Source organism: Tetrao urogallus (genome assembly GCF_951394365.1).
Source record: "Tetrao urogallus genome assembly, chromosome: 4".
NCBI lineage: Eukaryota > Metazoa > Chordata > Aves > Galliformes > Phasianidae > Tetrao > Tetrao urogallus.
Window position 1 is genome coordinate 4536801 of NC_136817.1, and position 17441 is coordinate 4554241.

Consider the following 17441-nt stretch of genomic DNA (forward strand, 5'->3'; position numbering starts at 1 on the left):
TAAAAAATAAGAATTCTGTGAGGCAGTTACATTTGTGGAATATAAAGGGTGATTAAGGTCTATGTTAAATGGCTTACAAGGGATTAATGGGAAGAGCAGCTATTCCTCCAGCCAGCTATCTTCAGTCACTTTACATAGCAAAGACTTTCTGTAATTCCATTGACTCGCTCTGCCTCTTCCACAACTCCTTTCAGCTTTTTGTGCCCATGTGAGATTTTCATTGCTGCTGGAGATGCTGGTCGATGAGGCTTTATTCTGGGTTCACTTTAGACTGTACTTGTTTTCAAAAACCCTGATAAAAAACTGTTAACAATTCTTTGATTGGCGCTGGAAAGTGATACTGCATGGAAAACCTTTGTTTCTATTCCTTCATTTGAACCAGTTCTGTAAATTCAGGTGGAAGAGAAAGGCAAGTGAATAACGCATTCGTTATTTATTTACGCAACGTCTGGGAATCAGGAGAAGTGAGTTCTCCTTCAGGCTTCCATAATGGTGTTCTAGGAAAAACCATAAATGCCAAGTGTGGCTCTGTTCATCTTTGCCATGGTAGCAAGCTTATGTCTTGGCTTGCAAAACAATTTTTCCCCATAAGTTATATGGCAATATACATATGCATGAGTGTTCTAATTATGAGAATTTGCGATGTGCACTGCTGCACGTTTTATTAAATAGTATCCATTTGATTTAATAGGGTTGGGCTGAGTGCATGGCCTGATTACTCTTAATGATTAGACCTCTTACATTCCCTGGTATTAACAGATAGGAAGAAACAATAAGTCAATGCCAAAAGAGGAAATGTAGGGCTTTAGTCACAGTAATGGAGTTGTACATATCAGATAAAACGATGCTGTTTCATTTGAATCGGAGTATTTTTTAACCTAACTGACAAAAAACATGAGGGAATAATATGTACAAAGCTGTCTTATCATAGAAAAGAAGTCCTGGAATTAATAGTGCTCTGCTAGGACCTTATCAGTGGATTAAGGTTTTCAAGCACAGACTAAAGAGTTGTAAGCAGATACAGCTGTGTGCTTGATTAGTAATTATTTAGGCCTTGCTTGTAATGCTTCTTGCCTTGAATTTGCCACTGTGATAGTGCTAAAGGCTATCCCAGGGCTTATGGAGACTATTTGAAGCATATTATCAGCAGAAGGTTTGATTCAAGCTGTGCTAACAGGTGAACTCTAAAAAGGCAAATAACGAGAAAAGCCAGCATGTCCTTCTGGCTAAATATGAGGCAATCATAGAATCATAGAATGGCTTAGATTGGAGGGGACCTTAAAGACCATCTAGTTCTAACCCCTAGCTATGGCCAGGGTTGCCACCCACCAGCTCAGGCTGCCCAGGATTCCATTCAGACCTGGCTTTGAGCCCCTCACCAGGAATGGGGCATCCATGACCCCTCTGGGCAGCCTGTGCCAGGACCTCACCACCCTCTGAGTAAAGAATTTCTTCCTAACACCTAGCCTGATTCTCCCTTCTTAGTTTAAGGCCTCTTAGCTTTGTCCTGTCACTTTCAGGCCGTGTAAAGAGTTGATCTGCCTCCTGATTTAGGTTCCCTTCAAGTACTGGAAAGTGGCAATGAGGTCTCCCAAGAGCCTTCTCTTTTCCCAACTCTTTCTACCTATCTCCATAGGAGAGGTGCTCCAGACCTTTAATCATCTTCGTGGCATTGCTCTGGTCCCACTGCAACAGCTCTTGTAATGGGAGCCTCAAACCTGAATGTAGGGTTCCAGATGGGGTGTCACAAGGGCAGAGTATAGGGGGTCTCTCTTCCTCTCCTTGCTGGTTCCCCCTTCAGATATTTACATTTATACTAAAGTATCTCTAGAGTCCAAGATGTGGTCCTTCAAAAGGTAAATCCTTTATAGCTCTGTGAGACCTCAGGCCTCTGCAATGTGTTCTCTTTCTAAGATCACGAGGGTGCAACTTGGGAATGTTGGAATGTTTATCTAGGTGCTGAACTTACAAATATATATATATATAAACTTCTATGTGAACATGCACAGGTAAATGAATATATAAAAATATGCAGAATGTATTAAAGCCAAAATTAAATATATAATTAAACATCCTTGTATATGTTCAATATATAAAACAATAATTCACATGGTTCATGAGAATTTATTGTTCATACGATAGGTACATGCATGGAATGTTTTTTGGAATGTTCAGCAGGAGTGATCCATGGGTTAGGTCATTGCATTTTCTTCATAAAGTCTGAGCTGAATATCTGAAGCAACTGCTTTGGGTTTTTCAGATCACTAGGATCAGCAGCTGTTTCTTGGCAGTATTTTGGTAGACGAATTGCAGTTTGATGCGTGTGTAGTGGGACAAGGTTAACCTAATCTTGGTGAGAACATGAAGGATAAGAAGCTCTGTTAGTGTCAGTTTGTATATTTAAAAATTAGGACACCTTTTTGTGTTACTGAGGCATCAATTGCATTATACCTCAACAGTAGTGTTGTTAATAGCTATGATTAGCATTTATTTTGAAATAGTGGTATTCTTTCTCTGGCTTTGGCAAACAACCAAATGTAAATGACTGTTTAGCCAGAGTTCAGGAGAAAAAAGATCTAGATCCACTTTCCTAGAAGAGGCTTGTAGCTTCCTGGGGATGCTGTGACAAAACGTAGTCACAGTAGTAGAGTTGTCTCTGATGTACTGTGATGTAGTCCATGCCTGGTTTTTTCGTGCTACTCTAAGACATGCTGCTTCTTTCTCTTGCAGGAGAGCCAGAATTTAAATATGTTGGGAATATGCATGGGAATGAAGCTGTTGGAAGGGAGCTGCTCATCTTCTTGGCTCAGTACTTATGTAATGAATACCAGAAAGGCAATGAAACTATTATCAACCTGATCCATAGCACACGTATCCATATCATGCCATCTTTGAATCCGGATGGCTTTGAGAAGGCAGCATCTCAGGTTTGTAAAACTACAATATCTATCTATGTATTTTAGACTGGTTATAAAGAAAAAGTTTCTTTTCCTAAGGCAGTGGCACAGGTTGTTCATACCCTGTCCCTGGAGACATTCAAAGTCATGATGGTCAGGGCTCTGAGCATCTGATGTATCTGTAAGTGTCCCTGTTCATTGCAGTTGGACTAGATGGCCTTTAAAGGTCCCCTCCTATTCAAGTGATTCTGTAATTCTGTATCAACCTGAGGATCAAAATGGCACCTTAATTTATTTTATAAGTATATGAACTCTGTGGGGATCACTGAATGGTACAGCCTAATTTATTTTCTAATAGTAAAGTAGGCTTATTCTTTTTAACAAAGAAGATATCATGCTTGGGCTTTCCAAGGATAGCTGTCTCTGTTTTAAACGAATATACTTCATTTTAAAATGTAATGATGTTTATGCTTCATGCCTATTCTTTCATCTGAGTTGGCTGACCAAATTGCTTCCTGAACAAGTAACTTGCAGGAAAACATCATGTTTCCAAAGTAATAGAGAGGAAAAAAAGTTGATGTTTCCTCTAATATTCTAACTTAAATGCATTTATGTGAATTAGTTGCATTATGTGAATTATCTCAAGGAATCTAAGTGAGCCGTATTTTTAATAAAAGCAACTCAATCTATATTTTAGGCATAAGGTACTTAGGTTAAGCTAAGTGCTATTAGTCAAGAAAATCTAGTATTTAGTTTAAGATGGAGACTCAGTAAAGAGTGTTAGTGCATGGTTAGCAAATAAAGGACAAATGGGATACTCTTCTGTCCCATTTCTAGTGTGTATTATTATTCTAAAGGAAAACAACAGTTGTTCTACAAGTCCTATTGATGTCTCTATATATTTAGATATATAAATATGGAATCTTTTGATGTGGCTATTCATTTATGGTTAAGTAAGTTAAACTCCATTGAACTCTTCATTCAGCAGCCTATTAGGAGGGCATTTAAAAACCTGAGACCTGTTTTAACCCATGTCCATGAGGATGTCTCCCTCTAGTGGTAATAAAGCAGTTGTCCTCAAATTGGTGCGTTATTCCACTTGATTGAAATCTCTCACTGTAGAGATTCAGTAATGAGATCATCTGAAACATTTTAGCCAAAGTACATTTGCTTTTACAAGCCTTGTTTTAAAATTATCAATGATTTGCATAGCAGTTTCTTTTAGTGTTTTTAGTTCTGATTTAGCACCATCTTTACGCACGGTGTGTGACACAACATTTAATATATTCCAAGACTAAGACAAAAAATCTACCTAAGCCTATTTCACAGAGCACTGAAAGCTTAGAGAGACAAGCTGAGGAAAACTACGCATGCTGAAGGCATTTCCTTAATGCAGAATCACATCTCATGTGAAGGAGCAGCTGAAAGATTCTGCAGAACTCTTCTCTGCATCTTTGTTTGGTGCCACCATTGCAGCAGATGAAGCTGACGGTTGCCACAAAAATAAAACTCTCAAGAGAAATAAAGATTAATGTCCTTCTTTGTCCTGAAGCCATTTAGAACTACGAAGCAAGTGCAAATGTGCCTTGCTGCTGGTGGATACACCCACAGCTGCTCAGAGGCTCTTAGGAATGAGGTCTGTAAGGCAAAGCATGCACCTGAGTCAATGGGGAAAAGCCATGTCCTGAGGGCAGGCTCAACAAGCACAACCCAAACAGGCACTGGAAAGTCTGATGGTAATTTTGCCCGTCTTTAGTCCAGACTTGTTATGATGGGAGTGATTTCCTCCTCTGAGACAGTTTGGGTTTATTTAGCTTTTACTCCCACGTGGTCCATTCTTACTCTTGAGAACGTGAAAGGTAAGAACACGATGTAAATTTACACTGATAAATATACCTACATAAGAACTGATTCCTAAGCTCCTGAATCTGCCAAGCTCCCTTCTCTTTCTGTTTCTTTCCCTCATTTAGCCCGGTGAACTTAAAGACTGGTTTGTTGGTCGAAGTAATGCCCAGGGGATAGATCTGAACCGAAATTTCCCTGATCTGGATAGGATAGTCTACGTTAATGAGAAGGAGGGTGGCCCAAACAATCACCTCTTGAAAAACATGAAGAAGGCTGTGGACCAGAATCCCAAGGTAAGCAGAAGCAGAAGAGCAAGTTGCTTGCACGCCTCTCTCTTCCATTTTCTGTAAGCAGATATGCAGCCAACCCTTGAAGCTGTGTGTGCAGTCTTTGTGATTCTGTTTTTGTGTAACTGCTTTGTTCTTTTTTTTCTGATCACTTCAAATTTATTCATCTGATGTCCTTAATAGCCGTTTTCTATCTTCAGATTCAGATTATTAAATGAAGTAATTTCACTTTCAGTGCAGAGAACTGGACTATGTCCAAACAACTTATACTTTGAATTATTATTCTTGGTTTTATGTTATAGTTTTAGCTTAGATATAATCATAATGTGAAGAAAAAAAATAATGAGATAACCTTATATGTTTCCTCATTCTGATCTAATTTACACCAGATTTAAGGCTGATAATGAACCAACCCAAGTTCTGATGTAAAAGACTAATCCAGCTCTCTTCATTTAAATGATTTCACAACACGCATGACAATAACTAAGTCACATATATGCAAGTGACTAAGTCTCTACACTAAATAATCAATTTTTAACTGCTGGTAATGCTGTTTTGTTAAAGCTCGCTCCTGAAACGAAAGGTGTCATTCACTGGATTATGGATATTCCCTTTGTGCTCTCTGCCAATCTTCATGGAGGAGACCTTGTTGCAAACTACCCTTATGATGAGACTCGGAGTGGTATGTAGATACGAGGAGATAGAAATACTTATTCTATGCTTTTCTTCCCCATATTTATTATAATAAACATTATTCAGTGCTCTGTATTATGTTGTCATGTACTTACATCAATGCTACCTGAGATCCGCGTTGTAAACATAATGGAATGACAGTAATGACTTATTATTCATTAATGTTTACTCATTAATTAATAACATGTTTAAAAGTAGTTACTGTATGACCATGTTGTCCAGGTTTGAAGACAGATATCTTGTTTTGCAAGAATTACATGACAGAGGTGATGGAATGCCTGAGGAAGTCATGATCCGTCATTTAATAAAGACATCCTAGGTCTTTAATTAGCTGAGGCCATTTGTACCTTGCTAAGTGAAGCTAGATAGATGTGTCTAGACTGTCTGTATGATCTAAGGTTTCTCTACTTGCACGTTTACAGAGAGGATTTCTGAAAGCAACATTATGCTAACAAAAACAGCAATTACTGTTTCATCAGTATTGGTCATATAAAAACAAGGATCACTTCGAGGTAGAGATGTTACCATTTAGCACACGGCTGTTTCTGCCACTGTAGGTTGTACACATCACTGAAATGATTGTGATGTGATGATATTGTTGGTAATTGACTTTCTTCAGTCTACCCTCCAGTAGTTTAATTGCAAATTCTTGGAATACCAGGCTGCACAACTTCTTAAGTAGAAACATTTTTCCATGTTCTGTTTTCTTAAAAAGAATGGAAAGCCTAAAATGCCTTGGATTTTTTGGTGCACATTGAAACGCATATCTTAATAAATATTAAGGCTGATATGAATACTCATGTTAATAACAGGGCAGCCTGGTATAGGCAATTGATTAAGGACTGGAGGAATGTTAGTGTGATTCCAATAACGCCATGTTAGTTGATAGTGCTACAGAAGGCTTACTGACAGACAGAGAATTTACCAGCACCATCCTGAAGGTGCAGCACGGGTAGCCTCGGTTCTGACCCCAGCCTGTATGACTGTGTTTTTGGTAATTCTTGTTCCTGGACCTTCTTTTCTCCCCAGGCAGTGCTCACGAATACAGCTCCTGCCCTGATGATGCTATTTTTCAAAGCCTGGCTCGCAGTTACTCATCTTTAAACCCTGCTATGTCTGATCCAAACAGACCACCGTGTCGTAAAAATGATGATGACAGCAGCTTTGTGGATGGAACGACAAATGGTGGTGCATGGTACAGTGTCCCAGGAGGTGAGACCCATGGCTGACTCAGGTGGTTATTTCAAGCTTGAGTTTTCACTCTGGAAACTCATTCCCTCAGACTGGAATATCACTGCTCTAGTACCACAGCAACACCAGATTGAAAGATTTAACTGTTTAATTTAATTGTTTCAGTTCAATCAAAAAATGACTTACTGAAATATTGAATATTAGCTATGAAAATGTGGACCTATTTAACTTTTAGCCTCTATTTTTTTTCCTTAGGAAAATGTTCTCTTTCCATTGTTTCGATGCAGTGCTTTCATCCTAACTAAACTGCACAAGACAAAGAAAGACTTTTCCATTGGAAAAACTTGTTGGAAAGCTTGAATTAATTTCTTCTTTTGGATCTTATTTTTAAATTAGACTGAAAATTGCTCAAGAGAGCCCTTTTTTTTTTTTTTTCATGTATTTATACAAAAGCAAGAATTAAGGAGTCCTAGTTCTAACCAGAGTCTGTGATCTTAATACAATGCAGTAAAAAATGGGGAGATGCAATGGAGATAACTGTGAACCATACAGCATGAATTTGTTTTTTGTTGTTGTTTTTCCCAAGTGTAAAAGTCAGCTGGCAAGCTGTGATTGTTGACCAAAACCTTCATGGTAGTAAGAGCGACAGAGTGACTCAGAAGAAAAGCAACAACAAGAGCATAAAAGGAGTTCAGTGAAAGCAGTCCTTTCTACATACAGAGCTAAGGAAAATAACTAAACATCACTTAGTTCAAGTTAAAATGTTATTGAAATTTTATTCCTTTAGTCTGGAAAGCTCTCTTAGGAGACAGAAAGTGGCAGTGAAGTCATCTGTTGTATTGGTGACATTTTGCTATCCAGATGGTAGTATGCTCAAAGTTGGCAGTGATGTAAGCTATTGAAAAGCAATTTGTACTCCTGTAGGAAGAGGCCGCATCAGGCCACAAGCAAAAACAAACCTGTATATGAAATGTTTTCTTTAATGCTGGTCTTATTTTTATCAGCTTGTAATTAATGATTGAATAATTTTGGAATTTCCTTCACTATTGAGTGCATAGCTTTTCAATACCAGTAATGGTTTTTTAATGTACTTTTTGTGTGGAATAGCTATTTGGAAATATAAATGAGAAGAGCAGATAGTAATGAATTACTAACAAGCCATATGCATATTCTGCTTGCTCAGTCATGGCAGTGTCACCAGAATCTAATCAGATCCTAACGTCATTATGAAAATAGCATTTCAATGCAGTTTCCACTGCTGTGCTCATAGGCTATTGCTTAGGTATCTTTCTGTTTCAGATAACCTTTAATCACTCTTGGCACTCTGTTCATTCACATCTAACTTCAATTACCTTTCATGCTACCAGCTTGGAAGGCAATACTGATACTAATACATTTCTTAGGGTTTTTATGCAATGCATGTAGGATGCACGTTTTCCACGTTGTGTATAAGGCTCTATCCTGTCTTGCTGGAATTTACTGGCTTTACACATGTGGAAGTACACCCAGCATTCTGATACAGCTTTTAATTCAAATTGTAGGTAATTCTGATGCCTGGATTCCAATGGTACACCACACTCCCCTTTTTTTGTTAAAATGAGAAGCTTTGGGAATGTGATGATGTGGATACCTCAGATATATTCTGGGTACATAACAATGAGGAATAGGGCAGTTGGAAGCTTGGGCAGTGGTATCAAAGTTGCTGCAGGGTTGAATAAATCTTTTGAAATGTATTGATTTATTGAGTGTTGCACTTAATTACTGTAGTGAACAGGCAGATAAAGAGTGCAAATTGTAGCCAGGCCAGTACAACCACACTGCAGATGTAGTAAGGCGTAGTTCACATCCAGATTATCTTTAACTCATTTTCTGTGCCAGATATTCAGATCATCACCTGTATATCAGTGATGTAGGCAGGACTTTTTTCAGGAGGCCATACCAAGAGCCAGGAAACAAACTATGAGGTATGAGCGTTTTGCACAAAACAAGAATTACCTTCCTTCTTAATTCTGTCCTTGGGATGCTAGGGCATCCCTGGTGTCACCTGCTTTGAGAGGTGGAGAAGGAAAAAATTCCTGAGTATTGGAGCTGCGGTGTTCAAGGGTTGTTGGCATCACAGTAAAATTATGTTCTGCTCTTTGGCACCATGTTATTCCCTTCGTGATTTCTTTCTTTCTTCCACAAGAAAGAAAGAATCAAGAAAAGCAGCATTATCTGCTGTGTGGAACACTTCCCTGGCAGTCAGCTGTCGGGGTGACTCACGAATGCTGCTCTCTTGCTGTGTACAGGTGATGATCCATCGCATATTCTGCATGGTGGGACATCAGAGCTGTCCCTCTCAGGAGCACATCTTGCCTTCTGTGTCCTCATTTTCCTGCCATCTAATGGAGATGCTCAGGCTTAAAAATAGAAAGCTTTTTTTTTTTTTTTAATGAGTCTGAACAGTCTCTGTTCCTATCAGTAGTTAAAAGTCTATTGCCTGATCGGCAGAAAATAGACTCTTCATCCATATGTTGGCAGAATCCCTCCTGACTCAATCTGTTAGCTGCCTTCAGTGTTCTCTTTTGGATATGGCATCAGCTCTCTGGACATTGCTGTACACAGTGCCAGTGCTTTAGTAAAGAGATCGTATTAGGTCTCCTGCATAGCTCACACGGATCAACACAGGGCTGAATGAAGTAGCTACTTGTAAATCCTTTGAGCATCTATGGAGATGCTCAGAATACCTGGTAGTCTTTCTCTTTTCAGCCTTCTGTTAGAGAGCCCACTGACTCTGCTTGCTACCTAGATTGGGAAAGCAAGAGCTTAGCTGTTACCAGCATCTGCAAAGAGTGTAATTGTAACCTTCCTAAGGACAATCACATTCCCCTCAGCTCTTGATCCACTTACAGAGCTGGAACTGCCTTGGTTATCTGTTGACTGATTTGCAGTAGCCAACATTCCCACTGCAGAGAGAGGAGTGGCTCAGAAATGCAAAAGAATATGTCATTCTCACCAGGTTTTTACACCTGTTGATGATGCTGTTGTATATACTTTTAAATTTGTATGGTGAAAGCTACATTTATAATGAGATTTCTGTTAATTAATCAAAATCTGTCCAGTGTTTCTCTTTCAAAGGTATTGCGTTCTGTCTATAGAACAAATAAATGGAAAAAAATTAGTAGGATGTCTGCTTTTTTTTTTTTTTCTTTTTTTTCTTGTGGAAAATCATATATCTGGGATCTATGTACAAAAGCTTGACCAAACTCAGAATATTCTTTAGAAAACAGATGCTATTTCAAGTAAAATGTTACTGAGTTGAAATATTACATTCTCAGGAAATTTATCGTGTTTTTGACCAATGTTTATCAGTTTTTCGTTCAAAGACATTTTATCATGCTTCATTTGCTCTATAGTTAATTGTCATTCTTTTTCAATTACAAAATGATCACCTTTTACTTTCATCAGGAGATATATGAGACATAATTGGAAATGATTTCAAGTTTCCAGTGAGGAAAAAAAAGTTATTTTTATGCCAACAACTGAAAAACCTGTCGGATAGGAGCACGCCGGTCAGGTGTATCATCACAGTCATGTTTTTTCTAAACTTTCCAAAACAAAAGTGTTTTTGGAGGGTTAAGGGTTTTGTTAGTTTCTCTGTTGTAACAGCATTCAGTTCAGAACTAAGCTGATTAAATAGAACTGTACCGATTGTATTTATAGCTATTATTTTCTTGGTATGTCCAGCATCTCACATGTCCCTCTTTGCTCCAATTACTTAGGAACAATGCAAAATCCATTCATAACTCTTTTCTGTCATCGTAGGAATGCAGGATTTCAATTACCTCAGCAGCAACTGCTTTGAAATCACGGTGGAGCTTAGCTGTGAAAAATTCCCACCGGAAGAAACTCTGAAGGGCTACTGGGAGGACAACAAGAACTCCCTCATCAATTACATTGAGCAGGTAAGAAAAAAAGGAATGGCACAACTCTAGTTATTGTATGTGAAACTTCTGGACTTTGTGCTGAGTGAACATCTACTTTGATATCTCATATTAATCTGATCGGTACGTAATTCTTATATGTCTCCAAGGTGATAATCCTGTGTGATACTTCTGAATGTAAGGCTGTCAAAAAAGTAAAGAAAGGAAAAAAAAATATGAAATCCATCACAGTTTTTACAGATGCTTAACTTAAGTTGGCCTCCTGAATGGTTACTAATACACATCTCCCGAGCATAAACCCATCCCACCAGCATGGATGTGTGCACAAGGAGAGAAATTGCCCTCTACAGTGTGTGTGTGCAAGAGATGGGATGAATGACTGCACGCACAAGGGAGCCTAGATGACCAGGTTGGGCTGTAGGTGGCATCTCAGTATAGCATCAGGGAGCATATCTGCCAAACTGTGGCAGTTTCAAATTTCTGAAATCTGGAGGTTGTTACTTAAAGATCACAAACGTTTCTGTTGTCATTAATGGCTGCACACTTGGGATTATGAAATCAGAGACATACTTTGTTGGCAGAGTTGCTCAAGTAATATGTTCACTTCAAGAATTTATTTTTGCAGAACCACTTGACTTAGCTGGAAATGTGAAATACTCCATCATTTTAAATGCTTGAGTTGAACAGTTTTGAAAGTAGTATGTGGGCTGGAATTTAATATGGGATCCACGTCTCAGCTATGTAGACGTTGCTCAGCTCCTTGGCTGCATGGGTTAATTTTCTTTCTGTCATTTAAAACTGTGGTGTCATTGCACGTCCCTAATTACTAACGTGTAAGAGATTGATTCGTCAACTTCCTAGCTCCTGTGGAGCTGCTGGCTTTATCTCTGAACTTCAGATGGTCTGCCTGGCATCTTGGAGAGTAACAAGGCCAGCCCAATGTTCCAGCTCCCCCGGTGATTGCCAGAACAGTGCTAATGTGTACTTTCTGCTTTTCTCAGCCAATCTGGTCTCCTCACACACTGCAGTCACATCAGTGCTTTAATTTCACTAGGAACAGACAGTTCAGATAATCCTGGTGTTTTCTGAGAAGAAAGTGAGTAGTGATGGTGAATCTTGGTCCCTGTTCTCAAGCACCTCTTAAACATCAGTGCCACCGCTATTCCTCCTTTGATTTTAAAGAAATGGGGGAATCTGGTTTTGTCACTGAAACTGAACAGAGAAGGTTTTCAGCTGGAGATCCCAAAAGCTCAGTGGATGCTGTGCCTATGAGGCAAGAAGGAACAAAGACCTGATCCATTGTAGCTCTTTTGCAGCTCAGTGGGGAGTGCTGTGACTCCAAGTTGTCCCAGCTCAAAGCCCTGGACGTTTTGAGAAAGAGCCCAAGTGCCCACATTTAACCTTGTTTGACTTTTAAGCATTTCCATCCATCTTTTGCCCTAAATTCTGACAGTTGGTGAAACTTCTATTTGTAAAATTTTATTTTCAGCCTCTCTTCGGAAATTTTTCAGCACATTTATGAATTCCCAATCACCAGTGCTTTGAAGCCAGTGTTCATGTTTTGTGATTTGATGTGTGTTTCTGAAAAACATTTGTTTAATGTGGAGGAATTAGAATAACTAAGCTGAATTCTTTGACCTTGATGTTTAATAATTATTATACAGAGAAAAATTAAAGACCTATTAATGGTGTGTGTATATATATATATATATGTATGTATGTATGTATGTATATAATTATTAAGAATTAAGAATTATGCTTGATAGTTGTCAGCATGCATCCTTAGATATATCTATATGATATATATCAATATACTGATGCAAATTACTTCTCTTAGGAATTGTTACATGATTTTGTATGTGCTTCTGCCTTTGATTATTTTAGATACACCGAGGAGTGAAGGGTTTTGTTAAAGATCTTCAGGGCAATCCAATAGCAAATGCTACAATTTCTGTGGAAGGGATAAGCCATGACATTACGTCTGGTAAGTTTTGTGCCTCAAGAAGCTGAGTGCTGGAATATACTGCCACATTTTTTCCTTTGCAGACTGGAGTCATTTCAGGCTTTATTAGCTGATGCCTAAAGGTACAATAGTTTTGAACCTAGGAAAACATGTTGTGCCCCAAGAAACTCCTTGCCTGCAGGATGTCATGAATATTCCACTAGTGTTTTGCTGTCAGAGGAGATGAAGAGCAGTTGCTGGGGCTTAATGGATCTCTGGTGTGAAGTGCTACTGATGGCTGTTGGTTATTCATGCTAATTTTGTCTTCTGATTTGTGGTGGTGCTTCACAAATCTGCTAGAATTTTAAGTTCTGTTGGCAGTGCTGTTGGCAGTGCTGTTTTGAGCTGAAAGGCGAAATTGCAGTCCAGAACTTATATTACGATGTGAACATACCTCATCATGTCTAAATGTACTCTCTTCTGCTCTTCTCCTCTTCTGCTCTTCTCTTCTGCTCTTCTCCTCTTCTCCTCTTCTGCTCTTCTGCTCTTCTGCTCTTCTCCTCTTCTCTTCTTCTCTTCTCCTCCTCTTCTCTTCTCCTCTTCTCCTCCTCTTCTCCTCCTCTTCTCCTCCTCTTCTCCTCCTCTTCTCCTCCTCTTCTCTTTTTTAAGAAGGGCATTTGAAAGAGAAAAATGTCATGTTGGCGTTCACAGAAAATGGAGTCAGCTTTTGGCTGGTGTTGTGCTTTATCCAAGGAGTGAGTTCACAGGTTGTTTTCAACTGCTGACTTGCAGTCTTCCCTGTTGACTGTGCTTTCTTATTCTAGATGACAAGTTCCAAAAACTTTTGTTTTAACGAGATACTTTTTAGAAGAAAAAAAAAAAAGATCATACATAATAAAGCATTGGCATTTTACATGATGGTCATTTCCCATTGGTATGTCTTACTGTGCTCTTACAGCGGTACAGAATAGCATGATATAGGATTGGCAGACTCTCAGCTGGCTCTGCTGTATTTTCACATCACCTTCACAAGGGCAGCATCTCTGCGAAAGAGGAGAGCAGCCCACAATAACGTTAGCCACCTTCTTTCACAGTGTGTAGGAAAGCTAAAAAATGTAAGGCTGAGAATAATGTTCAGGGATAAAATGAGGGAATAAGCTGTGCAAAGGCATATTCTGGAATATGAGAGCAAGCACACTTCTATGGTATAAAAAAGCATTGTCACGAATCACATTTTTATATCTGTACTCATTGAGAAGTTGTGTGTTGTCAAAATAGGGAGGAGAATAAGTACTTAAATTTGAGCACATTCAAAAAGGACAGACCTAGTTGTTGTGGTTTGGATTTGTTTTTAAATTGTTCTCTTGCTCCTTTGTTCGTGACTTAAAATTCATCTTTGTTTCGTTGCCAGAAAGTAGAATGGATCATTACTGTTGCTCTGTATTTTGTTTCCTTTTTGTTTTGTAAAGCAAAAAGTCTGGGAACAGCGTGAACGATTACTAACGTTTTTTACTGTGCAAATTAGAATCATTGAATCATTAAGGTTGAAAAAGACCTCCAACATCATCCAGTCCAACCGTCCACCTACCAGCAATATTTCCCACTTAACCATGTCCCTTAGTACAGCATCTAAGCATTTCTTAAACACCTCCAGGGTCAGTGACTCAACCAGCTTTCTGGGCAGCCCATTCCAGTGCCTCACCACTCTTTTGGACATCACGTAATTTATTTCTCTGCCAAAAAAAAAAAAAAAAAGAAATTGTCTGCAGTAATAGTCAGAGCAGTAGAAGCCTTTCTTTGACCTTGGTAGATCAAGCTTTTATTTCTTTGTTCAGTTAAATGGAAGGAAAAAAAGCCCTAGACATTGCCTGGATACTGAAATGATTAGATACTTTCAGAGACATTATACATGGAATATTCCAGGGTGTGATAATTTATTGCTTTCTCTACACTATAGCTTGAGAAAAGTGGTCCTATTTATTTGAATCTGGGCAGAATAAAATAGATATCAATTTGAATTTCCAGAATTTTGAGTGAAGGACATAAATAATCCACGTTGCACTGCAGGCAAGCTCAGATGCTTAAAACAGGCTGTGCATTGGCTGGAGAAGCACTTTTTTAGCAGGATCATGTCCCAGATTGCCCTTTTCTTCAGTGTGCTGAGGGCTTTCAGCTTCAGAAGACAAAGTCTTTGAAGGAGGATACAGCACAACCTCGGAGTTAAAAATGCTTGTTGCGTTAACCTGAAAAGAAGAAAATCTGTGGTGATATATTCATACAGTCTTTACAGAAGATTTCTTTCAGACAGCTGAAAGAAGGCTGACAGGAACACAGCAGTTGCTGACAAGCTAGACAGTCCCCGTTCCTTGGCTCAGTAATTCATTTTATGCATATTTATTTGATTTTATTTCTTTCATCTTCTGTGCAGCCAAGGATGGTGATTACTGGAGACTGCTTGTGCCTGGAAACTACAAACTCACAGCCTCAGCACCAGGTTATCTAGCAATAACTAAAAAAGTAGCTGTGCCCTTTAGTCCTGCAGTTGTGGTAAGTGATCATATGGATGTCTGTTTAGCATCTATTACATTGAAACAAACAAAACTAAAAAGCTAACTTTTTTTCTTCTTTCTGATATATATAGCCTAGCCTAGAGGCTGTTTTTCAGAATATTTTATACTGTTTTAGAGGACAGTCTGGAAATCTGCTTTTCTAGTACTTGCTGTGTAAGCCACTGAGAACAACCTCATTTAAACTCATTTATTTTCCTTATGGCCTCATTTGAAATGAGGTGGCACAGAGGAGGGTGATACTGAGATATTTGTTCTTTTTATGAGTAGCTACATGGCTAGGAAATCAGGCAATCACAGCATATCTCTAAGTAGTGTGGCATAAGGAGTAAGCAGTCCTGAGATTTTCATTTGTCTTTCTAGTCTAGATTGTCAAGTGCCTACCTGCACAGGTTAAAAACTGTCCTCAGCTCTGTGCAGAAGAAATGATGGAGCTGTGCTTCGTACCCACTTTGTATGGTGGATAAGACTGATGCTCCGTTTTAAGACTTCAGAAGCATTGTTTATTCATCCTCCATATGGGCATGGAGTCGGCTCCTAAAAATTACAATAGATGCTTATTTCTTTAGTGTGTAACTCATATGTCATATCCACAGTAGTGAACCGTGTGCCAGAAAAGCTCCCTGGATTTTCCTGGTGACATAAAATAGAGCATGTATTTTGGTATGTTGGGAGTCTGCCCTGCTAGGTGCTAGCAGTATGTGAAAGAGATGCATGTTACATGCTAGGAGATACGTGTACCTGTAAACTATTCTTAATTTCCTTGCCCTGTAGTTTTTGAAGTCTTTGGACAAGCCAAATGCTGTTCAGAGGGCTGGATTCTTTTGGAAATTTTATTATGCACCATTGTGTTCTTTATGGATGTTCATTGTATTGATATGGAAGTGTTGCACATCCTTAAATCAGACACAAGAGGTTGTGGAATAAATCCTAGCCTAAAATAGAAAGTCTTTCCCCAGGGCCTATGGCAGTGTTAAACAACTTTTAGTAAATGACTCTTAAAAGCCCACACTTCTCTCTCTTACCAGTATTTTGATTGCTTCTCTTATTCAGGTTGATTTTGAATTGGAGTCATTATCTGAAAGAAAAGAAGAGGAGAAAGAAGAGCTGATGGAATGGTGGAAAATGATGTCAGAAACACTAAATTTTTAAATGAAGATTTTGGCTTTTAAGCTTTGAATCTGTTATGTGTTGATTTAGTATAATGTACTGTGGAAGGTCCCTATATTTTAGATTTTTGTGCACTTCACAATATTTAACTTTGATTTTTTTTCAGTCATCTTTTGATTACTATGATTAAAAATAAATACTAAACGCCTAGCTAGATACATAAGTTATTAATTTTCTTTCATATTGTTATAGAAAATTTACTCTTATATACAAATCAGAAAAAAAGAGTGAATGTCTCTGCAGCCTATATGGAAGTGCAGCCTTGTGTATTATGTACAAGTTCAGAATGTGTAAGTTAAATTTTGATTTAAGAAAAAATAAATAAAACACTGTAGTCAGTTCCCTGTACCACCAGAAATATTTGACAGTGCATAGTAGTAGACAGTGCTCTTTGCTGAGTTCTATACTGAGTGTGATTGAAAAGGCTTATAATAATAATGTGGTGGTGTAATGATTAAAATACATTATAACATTTTGTGTGTCTCTGGTGTTGGGACTGTTCAAATATGTAAGAACCATAAACTTCTCACTCCATTTCAGGAAGCAGAAAGAATCTGCATTAACTCTTCTATTAAAGATGGCATGAAATGAATTCAGGAATTCAGATCTTTTGTCTTAAACCGTTCATGGTATCTCAAGATCAGGTCTATATTATTTCTCATTATTTGCTAGCCAAAGTAAAAATTCTGAACAGACAAAGAAGAAAAGCTCATGCATCTTGTTGATATGCTACTTGTGTTTGTTTTCCATGAAGAAAAAAGGAACTTCAGACCATACCAGTTGAAATTATGTACCTGCCTTTCCAACAAACTCTCAGTGTATCAGTGCTGCCTAGACAGTCTGCTGAAAGTTCTGTGGTCACTGGAAGCTACCAGAACTTTACACAAAGGTCAGACAGCTGAAAATCATGGCTGCTATGCATTTAG

General features: G+C 38.5%; 1 protein-coding gene across 1 annotated transcript in view; it reads left to right on the plus strand.

Annotated features, from left to right (window-relative positions):
* CPE (carboxypeptidase E) overlaps nucleotides 1-16497 on the plus strand; it is a gene marked incomplete at both ends in the record, with an annotated part of 41757 nt that extends 25260 nt beyond the window's left edge. The window contains 8 exons of the mRNA XM_079534984.1: nucleotides 2731-2927; nucleotides 4868-5035; nucleotides 5594-5715; nucleotides 6756-6934; nucleotides 10718-10857; nucleotides 12721-12820; nucleotides 15207-15325; nucleotides 16399-16497. Of these exons, the coding sequence (XP_079391110.1) occupies nucleotides 2731-2927; nucleotides 4868-5035; nucleotides 5594-5715; nucleotides 6756-6934; nucleotides 10718-10857; nucleotides 12721-12820; nucleotides 15207-15325; nucleotides 16399-16497 (1124 nt within the window). The remainder of the gene's footprint in view (nucleotides 1-2730; nucleotides 2928-4867; nucleotides 5036-5593; nucleotides 5716-6755; nucleotides 6935-10717; nucleotides 10858-12720; nucleotides 12821-15206; nucleotides 15326-16398) is intronic.
* Nucleotides 16498-17441: the final 944 nt, after the last annotated feature.